Genomic DNA, 20362 nt, shown 5'->3' with positions numbered 1-20362 from the left:
CAAGGCACATAAAATACTTAAAGCAACTAGGTTATGCTTCTGCTGTCTTTAAGTTTTGCAACTAAAGATCCTCTGTGCTTATCCTATACCCTCTTAAAGTCATTAATATTTTAGCCTTCACTACCCACGCTGGTGGGGCGTTGCATGCATCCACCATCCTTTCCGTGAAAAAACTACTTCCTGACATTGCTTCTGAGCCTACATCCATCTTAATTAATCTTGTGAGTCTCTCATACTGCCAGAACTAATCTCCTTTGTGGTTGTCACATGAGAAGCATTTGTGACCATTATTTTCATCGTAAGATGATCTCTTGAAATGTTAACTTATCTTCAACCTTTCAAATGTAACAACACAAAAAAAATCTCCACTTTCCAGTTCAGTACTGGAGCCAGCGTACCTCTGATAAATTCTGTTATCTGTCAGTGTTGAAACACCATGAATGTGGAAAATGTGTGTGTAGAGTGTTAGTTACATGGGGGTCAATTTTCAGAAAAGAGTCAGTGCCTAACCTAACTGGCCAAACGTTGGCTAGAAATCATCCTAAATCTAACCAACTAATACTTAGCTAGAATTAAGTTGCTCAGACTAGCCTTCTCTGCTTAGCCAGCTAGCAATGATAATCAGTGCCAGCTGGCTAATTCCTCTAATTTACCACCTCCTGTCTCCCCTCCGCCGCAACCAAGCCATCATCTCCCCTCTTTCCATCCCAACTGTAATTTAAAAACAAAAAAAAGAGATCCTGTTGCCACTCTTCCCTCTCTCCCAGTACGTAAAAATAAAAAAGTGCAGACAGCCCATTCCCCGTTCCTTTCCTCCCTCCCACCTTCTTTTCAAAGAAGGATAAAACGTTCTTTATCCTTTTTTTATTTTGGACATGTTGGGGAGGGTGGTGGAAACACTAGCCAACACTATTTTTTTTTTTTTTTTTTTTTTGGACAGCAGGGAGGGAGCAGCCGCAGGTGGATACATTTATTTATTTGAGTGCAGTTGGAAGGGAGGGTGGCTGGACAGATTTAAGCCTGCTATTGTAGCATCTAGATTTAGCCAGCCAAGTTAAGTGGCTAGCTCTGAAAATCAATACCAGTCGCCTAACCTTCTCTTCCGATGTAATGCTGTACCAGATCCAACCAGAATTTGGCAGGTTAATGTTAGCTTCCTAGTGAAACTTAAGGGGCTAAATTTAGCCTGTTAGCCTGGTAAGTTTTCAAAGGAGTTGATAGCTTTGAAAATTGAACCTCTAAGTAGGTAATGATAGAAAGACCAAGCAGCCATAGTGTATAACACCACATGTTTTTAAAGTTATTGCATCACCTTGGGCAGTACACCCTTGTAATTGTAGTAGCCTTAGCTTGGGGCTTATGCTCTCCACAGTGACCATCATATTCAGCAAAGGCTGAGGCGCAGGAGAGAGAGTCTGGTTTTCTTCGCCTATCTTTCATGCACACTGTGGATTCACATTGCTGATGGAGAGACTATTTAAATATAGTTCGGCTGCATGTATAATACTTAATGCTTATAATTTGTATAGTTCTACTGGATGTGTGCAGCACTGTACAATGGTGATAAGTATTCAGGTGCGATAATTTCATGCTAAAAGGAGCTTACAATCTAAGTTGGATACCTGAGACAACAGGACTTGCCCAGGGTCACAAGGTGTCCAGTAGGAGAAGTAGAGTTGAAGCCTTGGTTTCCCTGTTTCGCATTGCTCTTATTCAGTGATGGCGAACTCCAGTCCTTGAGTGCCACAAATAGGCCAGGATTTTAGGATATCCATAATGAATACGCATGAGATACATTTGCATATACTGACTCCATTGTATGCAGATCTATCTCATGCATGTTCATTGTGGATATCCTGAAAACCTGGATGGTTTGTGTCACCTGATGATTGACGTTCACCATCGCTGCTCTAACCACTAAGCCGCCACTCCTCACTATTTAGTTCTTTGTCCATTCACTATGCTGTAATTCTTGTCTTACCAGCCTCATGAAAGATTACTTCTTTAAGCCTCCAATCAGCAGGCTGAGCCTGAATTTCTTGGATCAGGACTTGGAGAAGGCCTACAGAGCCAGCTATCAGGAAGAGGTACAGCAGCTTTTCTCTCTTCATGTTTGGTTTCATATATTAGCTCTTTTTATGCATTCTGGTTCTGCAGTCTTTTGTTGGGGTTGTACACGGGCAAAGGATCTGTAATATCAGTACATGTTTATCTCTTCCTTTGAGGCATATAGAGTTAGTCCTAGGGGAGTTCTGCGCTACTGCAGAAAGCAGAATTTGCGCAGAATTCCCCTCTGCAGAATTGCCATTTCTGCGCAGAATTGCCGAAGATGGAGATCGCAGTGAAGATGAAGGCCCCAGCGAAAATGGAGCAGGCCCCAGTGAGGGTGAATGTATGTAGAGGTGTGTGTGTGTGTGTGTGTGTGTGTAAGACTGTGTGCCGGGGGGAGGGGGTGAGAGACAGCAAGTGTGAGGGTGCCTGAGTATGGGTGCCAGAGAGAGAGGGAGGAGCCTATGTGAGGAGGTTGAGAGAGAGTGTGTATATGTGTGAGAGATTGGGAGCTGGTGTGTGTGAGAAGGGATTGTGTATATGTGAGGGTGCTTGTTTGTGAGAGAGGGAGCCTATGTGAAAGGATTGTGTGTGTGTGTGTGTAAGAGAGAGACATTTGTAGCCTGTGTGAGGGTGTATGCATGAGAGAAAGGGGGCCTGTGTGGGTGTGTATACAAGAGAGAGAAGAACCCTGTATGAGGGGATGTGTGTGTGCAAGAGAGAGGGAGTCTGTATGAGAGTGTGGGGGGGGGGGGGGGGGAGCGTGAGAGAGCCTGTATGAGGGGAGGATATGTATGTGCACTACAGAGAGGGAGCCTGTGTGTGTGAGAGAGAGAGAGAGGGACGGAGAGAGCCTGTGTAAGGGGGCAGTACTGAGAGAGGGGTCAAACTCTGAGAGTGGAGATAGAGTGGAAGGGATTGAGCCTAGAGGGGGAGGGGAGAGATACTGGCAGGTGGAAGAGTTGGGGCCTGAGAGGGCAAAGTGGCCAGGGGAGTAGGGAGAGCGAGTGGAAGGGATACTCTTACAGTGAACTTCTAGGGAAATTCTGCTCAAAATATTTAAAATTCTGCATCTTTAAGTAATAACTTTTTTCTGTATTACATTTTAAATTAATGACTTAAAGACTGTCATGTGTATTGTGTTATTTTGACCAATATAAAGTATGCAGAATTTTAAATGTTTGTGTGCAGAATTCCCCCAGGAATAATAGTGTGTACTGCTTGGTGATGGTCAGCTGGACACTCGGGGTAAAGATTCCACTGATCATCCTACAGTCGTCCTGCAAGTTTCATGATTTGGGTCTCCATGAGTTCTCCTGCCAGAGCGAGGTGGTGCCCTCCTGCATGCTGGGTCGGCTTCATAGAGATGTTCTGTCTTTCTGCTTTTCTTGTCTTCTCATCTTTAAATCAAGTGGGGGCATTCATGTAGGGGGTACAGTCTGGACCTGCTCCTTCCAACCCAGAATTTAAAAAAACTCAGGTAAATCTTAATGCCTAAACCATAATAACTGATTTCTGATCCTGTCCGTGCTGGCAGTTTTGTTCTACTTGTTGGGTACAGTGAATAGTGACTCCTCCACATACTCATACAAAATAAATTATTCTTGGCCTGCATGCATCCCACCTTGTTCACTGTCTCTTATTTTATGTTCTGTTTATTATAAAACAAGAAGGGGTTGATAATTATTCTCAGCGTTAGGTGAGTTACATGAGTACATATTATGTAGATAATATTTAATCTGTGATGGTGACATCAGGAGGTAACAAATATGACCATGATAAGATATGACATTACCCACAACTTGTGGGTGGAGGCATATGGAGCACCTGTAATAAAATATCATCTGGTAACTAGGACAGAGACATTTCTACTGAATTTCATTGATGAGTCACAGTTGGGGGGGGGGGGGGGCAAGTGTAAATTTCTCCCTTTCAAACACGGTTGATTGTGATATTTTATTCTTGTTTTAATTGAATGCCTTCAGTGCTGCCAAGGGTGGGTAAAATCTCTGCAAAATGCATTGAGTTGGATATTAAATTTCAATTTCTGCACATTTTCACCTAAACTGCTGCACATGTTTCAGTGGAAAGAAAGGAGTTTATGATCTGCTGCTCTGCTTTTCATTTCCCTTTTTGGTGAAGCAGCTCCAAATCGTGTACTGGAGCAGTGGAATTGGCTCGTCCAGGTAAAGCAAAGCCTGGTCTGCTGCTGCAGACGACGTTTTGCTTCAGTTTGCATCTCAGAATGACTTTTGAGCAAAAGCAGGGTGAAGGAAGGAATCTCTTAGCACGGGAAGTATCTGTGTTGAGCAGGCTCCCACCCTGCGTACCAAAACAGAGTAATTGTGGTGGTGTGCATTCATTCTTTCTACATTTCTCCCCCTCCTGTTTTCCCTGGTCAGGTTATTAGGACAGTTCCAGTGAAGACGTTCGCCAGTGCCACCTTCAGCTCCCTCCTGGACGTGTTGTTGTCTACTGTGGTTTTCCTCATCCTGTCCATCACCTGTTTCTTGAAGCAGGGGGGCAGTAGCTCCTCCCCACCTCTGGCAGCCGTTGTAGTATTCATCATGGCCATTCTCCTCGCACTGCTCTCACTCATCATATCCATAAGGTAAAAACAGGAGGGAGAACTACATTTGAATGTTTGAATTGCCAGTTAAATTAATTAGCTAGTTCTTTTATTTGTTAGGGTACAGATGAAAACCAGGTATGTGCACCCCAAGACACATTTATCCTAGATAAAGATCTAAACATAGCAGCAAAAGATAATTCTCCAGGCATTTTACATAATAAAATTAAACAGAAGCCACAGAAACGTTTGTTCAGAATTCAAGAACAGCATTTAAAAAGTTCAAACAGGAAGGTGTATCAAATTAGTTTTGTATTTAAACTATATTTTATTTGCCAGTCTACTGTGGAAGAGTATGCATTTTCCTTTGATGTGAGAGAAACACATTTCACACATGTGACTGAATTAGATCCTTTTTTCTGTGTGTTTTTTTTCTGATAATAAAAGCAATAAGCAATAGTGATATCCACGTGGGTATTTCCTATTGGGTTGAGCCCTGATAAACTAAAGACTGGTCCTTATCTTCCATTTCAACAGCATTAACTTCCAGAACATGTCTTTCCCACTTATCTAGGAGAATCTGTACAATCTTCTTGGTCATGAGATTTGGCGCTTATACCTCAGGATGTTGGAGGTTGTAAGCCAGAATGTCCCCTAATGTTTTTGTATGGAATTGCAGTATTAATTGGGAGCAATTAATTGGGAACAATTAAGTATTTGTAGCATAAGTACTTTATAAATGGTGATGGATTTTTTTCTTCTGCCAACCTTAGGCACTACCAGTACTGGGAGGTATAATGCCATCCACTGTCGGTTTTCTGAGGCCCTCCACCTTCCTCCCCCCTCAAGCCTCTAAACGCTTCCTCCCCCCCCCCCCCCCTCTTCTGGCTGATCCTCCAATTCACAAAATACCCCAGCCAACCTGAGAACTCCAGCTGCAATGCCAGAGTTGCTGTTATTGGAAGGAAGCAAGTAGGACGTGAATGATCCTGTGGCCCATACTCAGGCTCTGAAGTGTCCCCGCTCTCTACGGGCTTCTATGCAAGAGACAGAGCCTGTGAGCATGGGGCTGTGAGATTACTCAATTTCTGTTTACTTTCTAGTGGTTTAGAGCAGCAGGTTGAGAATCGGGGATACAGGGTTCAAATCCTGCTTCTCCCACAGATGCTTCTTGTGATCTTGGACAAGTCGCTTCACTCTCACTGCCTCAGGTACAATTTAAATTGTAAATCCGCTTGGGCAGGAAAATATCTACAGTTAGCTGAATTATAACTCTTCTTGAGCTCCAATCTAGTGCAACCCTTACCCTTCCATTTAACAAAAGCGGGGGGAGCTAATTCCTGGAACGAAATTGCTATTACTAAGAAAAGACGTACATAAAAAGTATTTCCTTTCCCCTATCAGAACCTTACTCCTATGATCCCAGATATCTAATGTTAAACTCATTGTGGGTGGTATCACTGGAGGAAGAACCCTAGCCATCTTTGATAATCATGGTAACCCCTCAAGTGATACCCCTTTAGCATATCTGTTTCCAGTGTAACCCATCTCTTAATTTCCCTCTTCTTATGCCAGTCTATAATCGCTCTTTATTGAGTAGCTACAAAATACCACATTAAACAGGGAAGGTCTAACATCCCACTACACCTTGTCTGATTATAAAACTTCCTTCATTAATCTAAGAGGCTTTTGCTTCCAAATAAATCTTTTTTGTGCAGAAATCTATGAATTGATGCTGCTGGTATATCTATAGGTAGCGTTGCAAATAAATCTTGGCAGAATGTTCCTTTTTATTATTGCTATTCTTCCAAACTATGAAAAATCCCCCCTATCCCATCTATGTAAGTCTAAATCAATCTGCTTCAATAACCTCTCATATTTTAAGCAAAATAATTGGTTCAGCCTTGCTCCAATTCTATCACCCAAATATTTCACCCCTCCTTTTACTGCCTTGAATGAAAATCTTTTCGGAATTCCAACGATAGTAGACTCGAGCTGATTTATTTACTGTTTCAGACTTTTCCTCATTTCTTTTTTATCCAGAGACCTTCTAAATTGTTCTATTTCAGCAAACAAAAAATTTAGGGAAGACTTAGGATTGGCTAGTATGAACAAAACATCAGTTGCAAATAGAGATAACTTGTACTCCTCTTTTCCTACCCAGACAACTTGAATGTCCATTATACCTCTGATACTCTCTGCTAAGGGTTCGGAACATAAAGCAGACAGCAGGGGCGACAAAGGGCCCCCTCCCTACCTGAAAAATGGGAAAGGACCTTCCATTCACTAATACAAGCTGAGGGATTTGAATATAAATTCCCCAGCCAAGCTAAGAAAATCTGTCCTAAACCCATCTTATTTATCACCGTAAACAAGAAATCCCAATGGACTATATGAAACGCCTCTTCTGCGTCAAGATAATATAGAAGGGATCTTTTTCTGCTGATCCCACCATACCAAATTCAATACCCTCCATATATTATCAGAAGCTAATCTTTCTGGCACGAAACCAGCTTAATCAACAGAATCAAAAGAGAATGCTACTAAACCTAATTGGAGTGCTAGCACTTTAGCTAGTATTCTGAGATCCACATTAATAAGGGAAATAGGCCTATAGGATCCAGCTAAACTCATATCTCTAGATATTTTCACCAAATTAGAATCATTCTCAATATCACATTATGCAGCAGCAGCAAGTTAAACATAGATACTAATGATTACTTATGGGACACATAAGTTTTATAAAAGTTTTATAAGTTTTATTATACTTATAAAACATAAAACATATAAGTATATATTTATACTTATAAAACTTATAATAGTTTTATTATACTTATTTAAACTTATAAAACATAAGCTTTATAAGTTTTATAAAAGTTTTATAAGTTTTATTTATAAACTTATGGGACACATAAGTTTATAAAACTTTGAGGTGTACCCATCTACTCCTGGTGCCTTCCCCTGCTTAAGCTCCTTGATCATCCTCTCTACTTCTGGCACCGTTATTTCTTTATTTAAAGCCTCCTGAGCCCTATCTTCTAGGACCGGTAGTTCAGTATTCTGCAAATAAATCTCAATATCTTCTCCCTTAATCCTGTGATCTGAAGAGTATGATTCCTCATAAAATTGTGAGAACCTCCGAATCAACAATAATTTTTCCCCCCTAAATCCTTTATTTTAAATATCTGGTTTTGCATCATTCTCTCTTTCAGTTTCCTGGCCAGCAATCTGCTCACCTTGTTACAATGTTCAGAATATTTTTGCTTAACATTATCCTTCTGGAAAGCAATGAATATCTAGCAATTTTAATTCTTTTCTTATAGACTAGTGGTTCCCAACCTTTTTTTTTGTTTCTTGGCACATCTGGCACAGGGATCACTTCATTGTGGCATACCACCCCACCCCCAACATCACTTTCTCTTCTCTTTCCTCTCTCCTTCCATCCCATTGGCATCATCACCTTCTCCCTTTCCTCTTCCCCCAGCATCATAATCATGCCTCTCTCCTGGCATCATCATCTTCTTCCCTTCCCTCTCCCCCACCCTCTGGAATCACCATCACTTTTACTCTAGCCCTTCACCTCTCTCCTCCCGCTACCTGGTATCATCACCACCAAATTCCACCATTTCTTCTCCCTCCCTCACATTATCATCACCTTCCCTCTCCCTTGACCCCTCTCCCTAACTTCCTAGCATCACCATCACCTTCTTTCTCTACTTCCTCACCACTGGCATCATCATCACCACCTTCCCTTTCCTTCTACCCCTCTCCCCCACCCCCCTGGCATCATCATCTTCCTTCTCCCACCACCCCCATCATCACCTTCCCTCTCCTTCCACCACTCTCTTGCAACCTCTGGCATCCATCACCTTCTCTCTCAACCTCTTCACCCCTGGCATCATCATCACCTTCCCTCGCCCTCTTCCCTCACCTCCATCCCCTGGCAGCAGCATCATATTTTCTCTTCCTCCATCCCTCTCCCCCACTCCTTCGCATTATCATCTTCTTCCCTCCCTTTCTTCTCCTCATTCCTTAGCATCATCTCCTTCCCTTTGCCTCCACTTCTCTCCCTTATCCCTTGGCATCTTTATCTTCCCTCTCCCTCCATCCTTCTCCCACATCCCCAGGCATTATCATCACCTTCCAGCACCACTTCCCCACCCTTTTGCATCATCACCTTCCCTCTCCCCCTGGCATCATCTCCTTCCCTCTGCCTCCACCCCTCACCCATTGGCATCACCTTCCCTTGCCTTCCACCCCTCTCCCTTACCTCTTGACATCTAGTTCCTCCATCCCCTGGCATCCTCACTTTTTCTTCCCTCCCCCTCCACTCCCCATGCCAATCATCTTTTCTTCCCTTTCTCTTCACCCCCTGCCATCACTTGCCCTCTCACTTCCTGACACCACCTTCTCTTCCTGTCCCCTCCATCCCTTGGCATCACCTGCCCACAGCCTCACTCTGGCATCATCATCACCACCTTCCCAGTTCTTCCATCTTTTCTCCTCGCCCCCTTGAATCCTCATCATTACCTTCCTTCTCCTTCCACCTTTCCTCTCCACCCCCTTGAATCATCATCACCTTCCCTCTCCCAACACCCTTCTCCCCCAATCTCTGGCATTATCAGCTTTTGTGTCCCCTATCTCCTGGCATCATCACCTTCCCTTCCCTCTCCTCCCACACCCTTTGGCACATTCAGGTGTCCCTTTCCCCACTCCATCCCCAATCCGTGAACAGCAGAAGTCTGGGAGCAGGCTTACTGAGTGCAGCTTCTTCCTCCTTTGCCAGCTTTCCTCTGCAATCTGAACTGCATGGTGCCAGCAGGATTCATGAGACTACAGGACCCTGTGCAGTTTCTGCTGCAGAGGAAAGCAGGAGCAGCTGTCGATAAATGTTGCTGTCTGACGCCCTCTGCTGGCAGGAGGACATCTTGCAGGCCAGGAGGGAAAGAGAAAAGGAGAATGCAGCTGTAGCACACCTGCACTTCAGTTGCAGCATACCGGTTCGGAAACACTGTTATAGACTCTAGTAATTGTAATAAATGATCTGATGGTGCCCTCTTGTGTCGAATTTCCACGTTTGCTAACTATTGCAATAAGTCCAATCTCTTTTTCTCCCTGTTTTTTGATGAATGAAGCTCTAGCAATAATTTTCTCTCTTGCTACTACTTTCAAACAATCCCATATTGTGATAGGGAACATTTCTCCAGTATCATTTTCCTACAGATACTGGCATGGCTCCCTTTGTAAATGCTCATAAAATTCTTAATCCCCCAATTCACGCATATCCAGCATAGCTCTCTGCTTCAACGGCATGGGAGAAGAAAAACTGATACTTCACGCATATCCAGCATAGCTCTCTGCTTCAACGGCAGGGGAGAAGAAAAACTGATACTTCACGCATATCCAGCATAGCTCTCTGCTTCAACGGCAGGGGAGAAGAAAAACTGATACTTCACGCATATCCAGCATAGCTCTCTGCTTGAACGGCAGGGGAGAAGAAAAACTGATACTTCACGCATATCCAGCATAGCTCCCTGCTTCAACGGCAGGGGAGAAGAAAAACTGATACTTCACGCATATCCAGCATAGCTCCCTGCTTCAACGGCAGGGGAGAAGTAAAACAACCAATAAGGGCTGAATAACATAGTCTGGGTAAAACAAATAAGCATGGGTGTAGCTTTCTTATTGCAGCGGTTACTACCCCTACTACCCCTAACTAATCAAGCTTGATATTTCACTCGGATGCAGCTCCATCACTGCTCTCTACATTAATGGTGGGGGTGGAAGGGAAATAGAACCAAAGAGCTAAGAGAAACAGATAAGTATGAGAAAAAAATGTGTGAAGCTTGCTGGGCAGACTGGATGGGCCGTTTGGTCTTCTTCTGCCGTCATTTCTATGTTTCTATAATAAGTTTTCATTAAGTTTCCAATATAACTTCCCAGTGATGGATAACTCCAACCAAATGGTAGCATGGCCAGACCAATTGATCAAACAAAAACCAGCCTCCTATACTTGCGATAATAACGCCTTGTCAATCAGGAAAAAAATCAATTCTAGAATATACTTTATGCACTTTAGTGTGTCAGTTATAGTCTCTTTCAGATGGATGATAGAATCTCCACACATCAGACAGTCCCCAATCAGTTATCAGAGATTACAAGCATAGTCTATTTCTATATAAAGGAGCTCCCACCCCCAGAATTATCCAAATATGGATACCTTGTTATATTAAAGACCCCTCCAATAATAATAAATCCTTCAGTCCAAGTTTCAAGTTTTCTTTATCGATTCAAATAATGTACCTTGCACCAAATTGGGTGCATACAAATTGACCAACATTTTTAATTGTTATTGATCATGATTTTAATGATCACATACTCCCGTCAACATCCCTGATGACTGGCTGTGCCTCTGCCAGCATGTGCGTCACTCTTATTTTATTTATTTATTTATTTAACTTCTTTTAATATACCGATGCTCAAGACCAGATCTTATCGTACCGGTTTACAATAAACTAGGGGGGAAACCAGTTAATATTAATATTTCTGCTCTACTATGTTTATTCTTCCCACTAGCAGAAGCTAAAAATTGCTGAGGGAAATGGTTAGATGTTAGTAATCACTCGTATCTTTTTCTTAAATGTGTCTCTTGGTAAAAGAAAATATCTGCCTAAGTATTACTTCCTTGAACAAAAGCTGTCACTTAAACGGTGTATTCAATCCTTTAACATTCAGGGAAAATATTTTAAGCTTAGCCATTATTAATAGTCCCCCAAAACATTATCACCATCCCAACATTTTGTAATGAATCATACCACTCCTCCAGTAAGCCACATCCGATTCCAGCATATTCCCATATGGAACAACACGTACAAAGACCCTCTGTTTCATTTGTTCACTTCCTCACTTTCTTCCTCCATGAACATCTTGAGGAATGATAACAACCCCAAATGTACCCCCACAGCCACCTTCTTCATTAATAACATAATTCCAACTTCTTATAAAACAAACTTCCTCTTTTTCTGTAAGCCACAACCAGCATATACCAGTATCTTGGCCATCTCATTCACTGACTTGACTCTTGATGATACACTATTGATAGTGAAACTCACGCCAATGGGAAATAGCCATCTATGTTTAATCTGATCCTTGTATAGAACTTGTAAAAGATCCTTAAATTCCTTTCTCCTCTTTATTGTCAATGGAGATAAGTCCTGAATTATCTCCACTTTATGACCCTTCCATCGGATCTCTTCCATTTTCCTGGCATGGTTTAATTCTTTTTCTTTTATCGAAAACTTATGGAAGCAAACTCTTAAGTCTCTTGCAAAATTGCTTTTAGGTTTGGCCAGAGCTCTGTACACTTTCTCAAACTCAGTTTTTGGTATCTCCTCCATCTCTTCAGCGAGGCCCAAAACTAACACACAAATACTCAAAACCACTTGAGAAAAATCTTGAAATGCCTCTTCCTCTGGCAGTCCTCTGATCCATAAATTTCTCCTCATTGACCTGTTTTCTAGGTCCTCCAGGCAATCTCTCATAGCCACAGAATCAGATCTCAGATAAGCAATTACTTTCTTATGTTTTTCTAAGACTGCATCATTCACATCCAAGTGGCCTTCTGACTCCTTCATCCGTGAACCTAGATCAACAAAATCTCTCTGGAGCTCGATCACCATTGCTAGACTTTTCGCTTTAATTGTGCCCATATCTTTCCTCAATTCAGCGATCCAACTTTGAAAATTAGCATGGGTAAGAGTATCTCAGCTATTTATCTGTGTGTCGCACATTTTTACCGTGCCATTCTCCTGGCCCACCTCCTTTTCACTGTATTCCGACACTGCAATGCTTCAGCAACTCTCCACAGCCACTCTGGACTCACCCTCCTCATCCAGGAGGTACCCAAGGAAGGGTTCAAAACGACGCTTATTTCAGCCAAGGAGGCATTAACTTCCACCATCTCCTGAGTCCCATACACAAAAGGCTCCCTGCCCTCATGTGAGGCAGCAGAGGGACCCTAATCCACAACCAGCGCACCTATGCTAGAGGACTTTCCAGTTGGAGGCAGGCTTGAAGTTTTGTGTAATCTGCTGGCCCAGTGTAATTTTAGACTTGTAGATCCTCAGCATTATACAAAGAGGATACAGACTACATCTATTGGATGTTCCACCAAATTGGCCTCCAGACCATATTTGGGGCAAGTCTCCATATCAGGATGTGCTACAGAAAGAGTTCTCCTTCTTAGAGACCAATGCAGTCAAGCCTGTATCACCAAGGGAAAGAGGGCTGTAATTATAATCCAAGTACTTCTGATTCCAAAGAAAACGGGGGGAGTCCATCCCATGCTAGACCTGAGGGCCTTGAACAAGTATCTAAAAAGAGAAAAGTCAAGATGGTTTCCATGGGCACCTTAATTCTCTTTCCGCAAAAAGGGAACTGGCTATGCTCTTCAATCTCAAGGGTGCATATACTCACAAAGAGATATTTCCAGGTCACAAACAATATCTCAGATTTGTGGTAGAGGACTATTACTTCCAGTACCATGTACTGCCTTTTGGCTTAGTATCAGCCCCACAAGTCTTCACAAAATGTCACCATGGTAGCAATTCAGGGTGCATATTTTTCCCTACCTGATCAATTGTCTGTTTGAGATCCCATCTCAGAAAGGTGCCACAGAATCAATTTGCAGAACTATCCAGGTGTTGAAATTACTAGGGTTTGTCATCAACTACCCCAAGTCCCATTTGCACCTGTGATTTCAATTGGAATTTATAGGAGCTCTGCTAAACACAACTCAGGCAAAAGCCTTCCTTCCACAACAGGGCTATCACATTGATATCCACAGTGAAGAGAATTCAAGCGAGTTAGCAGCTATCAGCATGGGACTTGTTATGGCCTCAACAGTGCATGTTTCTCTCTTGGCATGTCTCTATATGAGAAGAGCCCAGTTGACTCAAATTGCAATGGTTTGAAGCCACTTGGGATCTTTGAGACAGCATCCACATCACTCAGCTGTTCAGGGACTCCCTATCCTGGTGGTGGATTCATTCCAATCTGGCCAGAGGTATGCCTTTTGAAATTCCTCCAGTCCTAATTGACCTCACTGTGGATGCATCCAGCCTGGAATGGAGATCTCATAATGGGGGACTTTGCACCCCAGGTCTTTGGTTTTGTTTAGGAAATGCTTCATCAGATAAACTTCCTGGAGCCAAGGACAATATGGTATGCTCTGAAGCTTTTAGAGATCAGTTGGCCAACAAAGTCATCCTGGTCCAGACAGACCATCAAATAGTAATGTTTTATATCAGTAAGTAGGGAGGAACCAGATCATATCTTCTGTGTCACAAAACTAATAGGGGTGATACTGAACCCTTTCTCAAGGAGTGACTCTTAGGACCACATATCTAGCAGGCAAGGAGACTATCATTGTGGGCAGATTGTTTGGTCCTGGAACCCCACGAACTTGGACCAGGAGGAAGCAAACCAGATATTTTGCGAACGGAGAACACCCGTGGTGGATCTGTTTGCATCCCCCCAGAACAGGGAGGTCCTGCTTTTCTGTTCCAAGTAAGGAACACAAGGCAGACTACTGTTAGCTGCTTTTGCCCTTGATTAGAGCAAGGGTCTTCTAATTCCACTCATTGTGAAGACTTCCTGGAAGCTCAGAGAAGACCAGGGGTTCCATGATTCTTATATCCCCCTTTTAGGCGAGACAGGTTTGGTTCCCATGCCTGAGAGAGTTATCGATTAGAGATCCAATTAGCTTGGGGAATTCCCCTACTCTCATCACTCAGGATCAAGGGGGAGGTATGTCATCCCAATGTCAAGTCCCTGGCTGCTGAGAGGGTAATCTTTCAACCCCTGACTCTCTTGGAGGATCTGTCTTGTATTCTTTTGACTTCAAGAAAGAAATTCATGAAGAAATCCTATGGACTAAAATGGTAGAGGTTTCACTTGTATTATAAATAGAAGGCCTTAGATTCATCCCCCTGCTTCACAGAAAACTGCTTGATTACCTTCTATATCTTTCCAAGTCAGATGTCAAGACCATTTCAATGGTCTTGACACCTGACTTGTTCATTTCAATGCAATTGGTGCCTATTACCAGCATGTAGATGCTGGACCTATCTCTGTACAACCTTTGGTTGAGAGATTCATATGAGGCTTGCTTCATTTGTAGTCTCCCACTCAGCGTGGTACTAACCCAGCTGATAAAAGCTCCCTTTGAGCCACTGCACACCTATAACCTGAAGTACATGATCTGGAAGGCCATATTTTTGATGGTGGTGATTTAAGTGCATAGAATGTGTGAACTGCAGGCTGTATCTCCATCTTAATGCCAAGTTTTATTGTGATAGGGTGGTTCTGCACATCCATTCTAAGTTTCTGTCTAAGATGGTGTTTTTTTTAATTATTATTTATTTATAGCTTTTACAATAATTCCAAGAAATAATTCTTGTACAGAAAAAAATAAATAAATCAGAATTTACATAAGAAAAAATTTGATCCTCTCAGGAATCTCACTAAGGAGGATAATTGTCAAATTTCAGCTGAAAGATGAAATAGTGAGGGGGGGGGGTCTTTCAAATTGATTCTTGTATTTTTCAATTTGGTTTCAAGCATTTGTCAGAAGTTTTGATGAACATGTATTTTAAGGAAATGCAATATAAATTTCTAAGATGGGCGTATGTATCCCAACAGTTGGCCTTTGGAGCTAAGTTCTCTATAATTGACATATGTGAAAAATGCAACTCAAGTGTTAGTAATTTATCCCATGCTTTTTGGAAATGCCCACCAATTAATTATTTTTAGGGAAAAATTGTGGCCTATCTAGAGAAATTGTTAGAGGTGCAAGATTCCTTTTACACCAAATCTTACATCAAATTGCTTTTTGATTGCCTCCCTCCCTTGATTGTTCGGGGAATGGGGAATGGGCCATCATGGGTTAGTTAAGAAGGCGTGTGCTGTAGGAAAAAAATGAATCTTAAAACACTGGAGAGGGAAGGAGGTTCCTTCATTTTGGCATGGGGGAAACCTATTACACAATAGATAATATGGTATCCCATAATTCCTTTAAATGCTGGAGAATTTTTTTGTTAATTTAGGAAAAATATATTCAAACTTTGTCCCGTCATGCTCGGAGATTAATTCTTAATGACTGAGTAGTTAGGCTCTATATACAGCATGGTTGGTTTGGGAGGGGCTCCATCTTATGTCATGTGATGAGTACATTTTTTTATTTTTTACCTATACTTTTCTTTTTTATATATATATATTTGTGATCAGAGAAAGACTGTAATGCTTATTGGTTGATTCAGTGATTTTGTAATAGTGTTATCTATTTTTGAGTGATTGGGGAGAGGGGTTTTTCGGGAGGGTGGGAGGTATTGATATTTATTGCATTGCGATGAGGTTAGTATCTTGGGGTAGTATTACACTATTATGTTTCACGGCTCGTCTGTACTGTGGGCTGTGGAAGTTTTCTCATCTCTTTTTTTGTCATTTTGTTTAATTCTTATATTCAGAATTATTTTCATTGTTCGTTTGGCTCAGTGTGCATCAGAGTCCAGTGTACACCGAGAGTTGATATATTTGTTTTTCAGTAAAAATTATTGAACATAAGAAAAGTTTTGATCAAACTTTAGCCCACAATAAGGGGGGAGTGCTCAAGAAGAGAGGGTTTAAATTAAACAATAGAAATAAGTCAACCCAGGCCTCAACAGTAAAAACAAAAAATAAAAATCTCTCTTCTAAGCTGGGTTGCTTTTGCCACATCAGGAAATATGTTAACTCGAAAGTTTAAAAAAATTTAGGGGCTCAGGAGGTTTGTCTTACCTGCGAAGGACTTATGATTGCCTATTCATTACCAGTCGTCGCCTCTCCTGCTACTTCTGAGCTCCAGGGGGCGGACCCTGTTAGCAGTTGGAGATGGATCAGATTTCAATCTGACGTCAGCCCCTAGTACATATACCCCTGCAGGAAATGCAGCTCCTCAGTATTTTCCGTCTCCATAGCAGTTAGGGACTATCTGCACACTCTCAGAGTGGATTTGTGGCTAGAAGGCCCTGTAAGATCTTTACCAGGCACCGCGGCTCCCCTGCCTCCCAGGGGCAGCCGGCAGCGAAAGCCGCTTCCAGCAGCCCCCACCGGCAAAGGTGGATGAACGCACGCCTGTACGTGCAATTTGGGCGCTGAAGCCAGCGAAAGTGCATGACCGAACGCCGTGACGTCACGCACGGCGTGCGCTCATGCGCCTTCACTGCCTTGAGCGCCCAAATTGCACATACAGGTGTGCGTTCATCCACCTTCGCCGGCGGGGGCTGCTGGAAGCCGCTTTCAACCGCCGGCTGCCCCCGGGAGGGGAGCCGCGGTGCGCGCCTAAGGAGGAGGGGACAGAGGACTGTTTGTCATTCACATGCAGTAAGTTTACTTTTGTGGCACTTTATTCACATTTGCTTTAATTACATGTCAAGTCAATTTTCGCCGTGCGCCCTGCTTCCGGAGGGGGGGAGAGAGGACTGGCAATCCCCGATGCCCGAGCGTAGGAGAACCATCCACTTCCCTGGTACCTGTCATTTCAAATGACATTTGAAATGACAGGTACCAGCGCACCCAGGATACTGTATAGGGGCTCTATACAGTAAAATGGATTGCTCAGGCCTACCGCTTCATGGACGCGACTTGCATTTGCGTCTAAATACTGTATCGAGTGGTATGTGATCTGAACTGTGCGCGCGGCAAACGAGGGTGCGCCCGGCACTGCCGCACTCTTTCTAACACGTCCTTACTGAATCGGCCTGAGTGTTAGAAGCCAGCGGCTTTACTCCTTCCTGAGTCACAATTAAAGTGGGAGTATAGAGGAGGGTGCATAGAAGAAACAGTTAAAATAATAAATAAAAGCAAAACATACTCTTGTTTAAATGCTAAAAGAACTGTTTCACTCAGCATGTGGGGTATTTTGTCCCTCATTGATCAGATACAGCAGGAGGGGCAACTGCTTTCTCTGGTCCTAAATAACAAAACAAATGCAATTACAATATTACACGTCTTCCCATTTCCCTCTCTGCTCTACAGCAGGCGAGGCATGGAAAGTTCCAATAGAAGCAGCGGCAACATAATTTACAAAAAAAAAAAAAAATGCACACACTGAAGAGTTGGGGCATGTTTGTCTGGAGTGGTGAGCGAATGGTCCCAAAGATAACAGCAACCAGTGTTGCCAGCTTTTAAGTGGGGTTTATAGCCCAAAGTAAGATACCTTATAGCCCAAAATTAGTCCAAGTATCCCAGGAAATGGAGGTCCCAAGCCCAAATGTAGCCCAGTCTTCAAAATAAAAAAAATAAAGGCTAATGTAAAAGGTTTTTTCAATAATTATTTTATTTCTGATGTATTAGAACATACAAACTTGTATTGTATTAATATTTATTTATTTATTTATTTATTTTTAATTTTTATATACCGATGTTCCTGTAAAGAATACATATTGCACCGGTTTACAAGGAACTGAACAGTCGCCTCCAGGGCGGAAATACATTAAAACAGTCGCCTCAAGGCAGAATACATTAACACAAGTATACAGGAAAACTATTAAAAGAGAACTTTCATAAACTCAATTAAATGTAACTGTGAACCATAAATCAGGAACATATGTACAGAGGTAGATATATCGTCTGTCGCTTCACCAGATTTTAGCTCTCAGGGAAAGCTTGAGTGAATAGCCAAGTCTTTAGCTTCTTTTTGAATGTCGGAAGGCATGGTTCTTGGCGGAGGTCCGGTGGGAGCAGGTTCCAAAGATGGGGACCTGCAGTAGACAGAGCTCGTTTCCTCAATGAGGTTTTTGTTGGCTGGGTGTGAAGCATGTTCTGGTATGCACTTCTGATCGGTCTATTGGAGACGTGTTGTTGTAGTTGGAAGGATAGGTTGAGGGGGGAGATGTTGTGAAGAGCCTTGTGAATCATCATGAGGGATTTAAATTGTATCCTAAATTTTATGGGCAGCCAGTGAAGATTTTGGAGGATAGGGGTGATGTGATCCCATTTTTTGGTGTTAGTGAGAATTCTGGCTGTCGCGTTCTGGACCATCTGAAGTGGTTTGATGGTGTTGGCTGGCAGGCCCAGGAGGAGTGAGTTGCAATAGTCCAGTTTAGGGAGGATGATAGATTGTAGTACCAAGCGGAAGTCTTGGAAGTGTAGAAGAGGTTTTAATTTTTTTAAGACTTGCAATTTGAAGAAGCAGTCTTTGGTAGTATTGTTTATGAACTTGGTGAAGTTGAGTTGGTTGTCCAGAAGTACACCAAGATCTCTTACTTGTGGTGTGTGGTCGATTGATGTGAAGGAGAGTTGGGTGGAACTAGTTGGGTTGAATAGAGAGCACTTGTCTGGAGCTATTATGAGGATTTCAGTTTTGCTAGTATTTAGCACGAGGTTGAGGCTTGTTAGCATGTTTTTTGATTTCCGAAAGGCAGCTGTTCCAGTAAGACCACGTTTTGTGGAGGGATTCCATTATCGGGATGAGGATCTGAATGTCATCCGCGTAAAGGAAGTGTGTTAGCTTGAGGTTAGATAGTAGATGGCAGAGTGGAAGGAGATAAATATTGAATAGTGTTGGTGAAAGGGATGATCCTTGAGGTACCCCCCAGCTTTGATCTGATAGGGAGTGATTCTTTGTTGTTAATCCTGACCTTGTATTGTCTGTTTTCAAGGAAAGATTTGAACCAGTTGAGCGCTGAACCTGTTATACCAATATCTGCTAGACGCTGAATGAGGCAGGTATGGTTCACAGTGTCGAACGCTGAGGAGAGGTCCAGTAAGACGAGAAGGAAAGGTTGACCATTTTCCAGGTTGATGAGGATGTTATCAGAAAGCGAGGCTAGTAGAGATTCAGTGTTCAGTGACTTTCGAAATCCGAATTGATTGGAGGTTAGAATGTCATTCTCTTCTAGGAATTCGGATAGTTGTCTGTTTACTACCTTCTCCATGATTTTTGCAATCATTGGGAGGTTGGCAATTGGTCTGAAGTTAGCTGGGTCAGTGGGTGGAAGGTTAGGTTTTTTAAGGAGAGGCTTGAGAATAGCAAGCTTGAGTTGGTCAGGGACTTGACCTTGGGAGAGCGAGCAGTTTATGATGTCTGCTATCGGTTTAGCGATGATGTTAGGAATGGAGAACAGTAGATTGGATGGGATGTGGTCAAGTGGGTGGGATGAGGGCTTCATCTTCCTAAGGATATTTTCAATTTCTAAGGCGGACATCTGCTCAAGGGAAGCCATCAAAGCTGTAGTTGCTTTGTATTGCATGTGGGTTGGGTGAGAGTGTTGTGTGCTGGTAGTGGGAGGGTAGTTCGGTTGAGGAGAGGGCACCTTGAGAGGAGCGAGGAGGGTGTCTATTTTTTTCTCAAAGTAGACCGCCAGTTCGTTGGCTTTGTTGGATGCTTGTGTGTCTGGTATAAGAGGGGTAGTTGGTTTAGTGAGGGCTGACACATAGGAAAACAGAGCTCTAGAGTCGAAGATAAAGTGGTGGATCTTTTTTGAGAAGAATTCTTTCTTGGTTATATTGATGATGTTTCTGTAAGAGTTTAGGCAAGATTTATAAGGCAAGAGGGTAATAGTGGACGGGTTTTTTCGCCACCTGTGTTCCTTACATCTGAGCTCTTGTTTGAACGACTTCAACTCCGGCGTGAACCAGGGTTTCCTGTTGTCCTTTTCAGGATGGAGCAATTTCGTGGTCATGGGGCATACTTGATCAGCCACC

General features: G+C 42.7%; 1 protein-coding gene across 2 annotated transcripts in view; it reads left to right on the top strand.

Moving 5' to 3' along the window:
* The window catches only part of ADCY9 (adenylate cyclase 9), a 276954-nt gene that overhangs the window by 214496 nt on the left and 42096 nt on the right, over positions 1–20362 (top strand). For both annotated transcript variants that reach the window (XM_029576521.1, XM_029576520.1), the window contains exons 5-6: positions 1985–2087; positions 4452–4660. In XM_029576521.1, the coding sequence (XP_029432381.1) occupies positions 1985–2087; positions 4452–4660 (312 nt within the window). The remainder of the gene's footprint in view (positions 1–1984; positions 2088–4451; positions 4661–20362) is intronic.

This window comes from Rhinatrema bivittatum, chromosome 14, assembly GCF_901001135.1.
Source record: "Rhinatrema bivittatum chromosome 14, aRhiBiv1.1, whole genome shotgun sequence".
Lineage (NCBI taxonomy): Eukaryota > Metazoa > Chordata > Amphibia > Gymnophiona > Rhinatrematidae > Rhinatrema > Rhinatrema bivittatum.
Note: the sequence above shows the minus strand (reverse complement) of the source record. Positions and strands in the feature narration are given on the sequence as shown.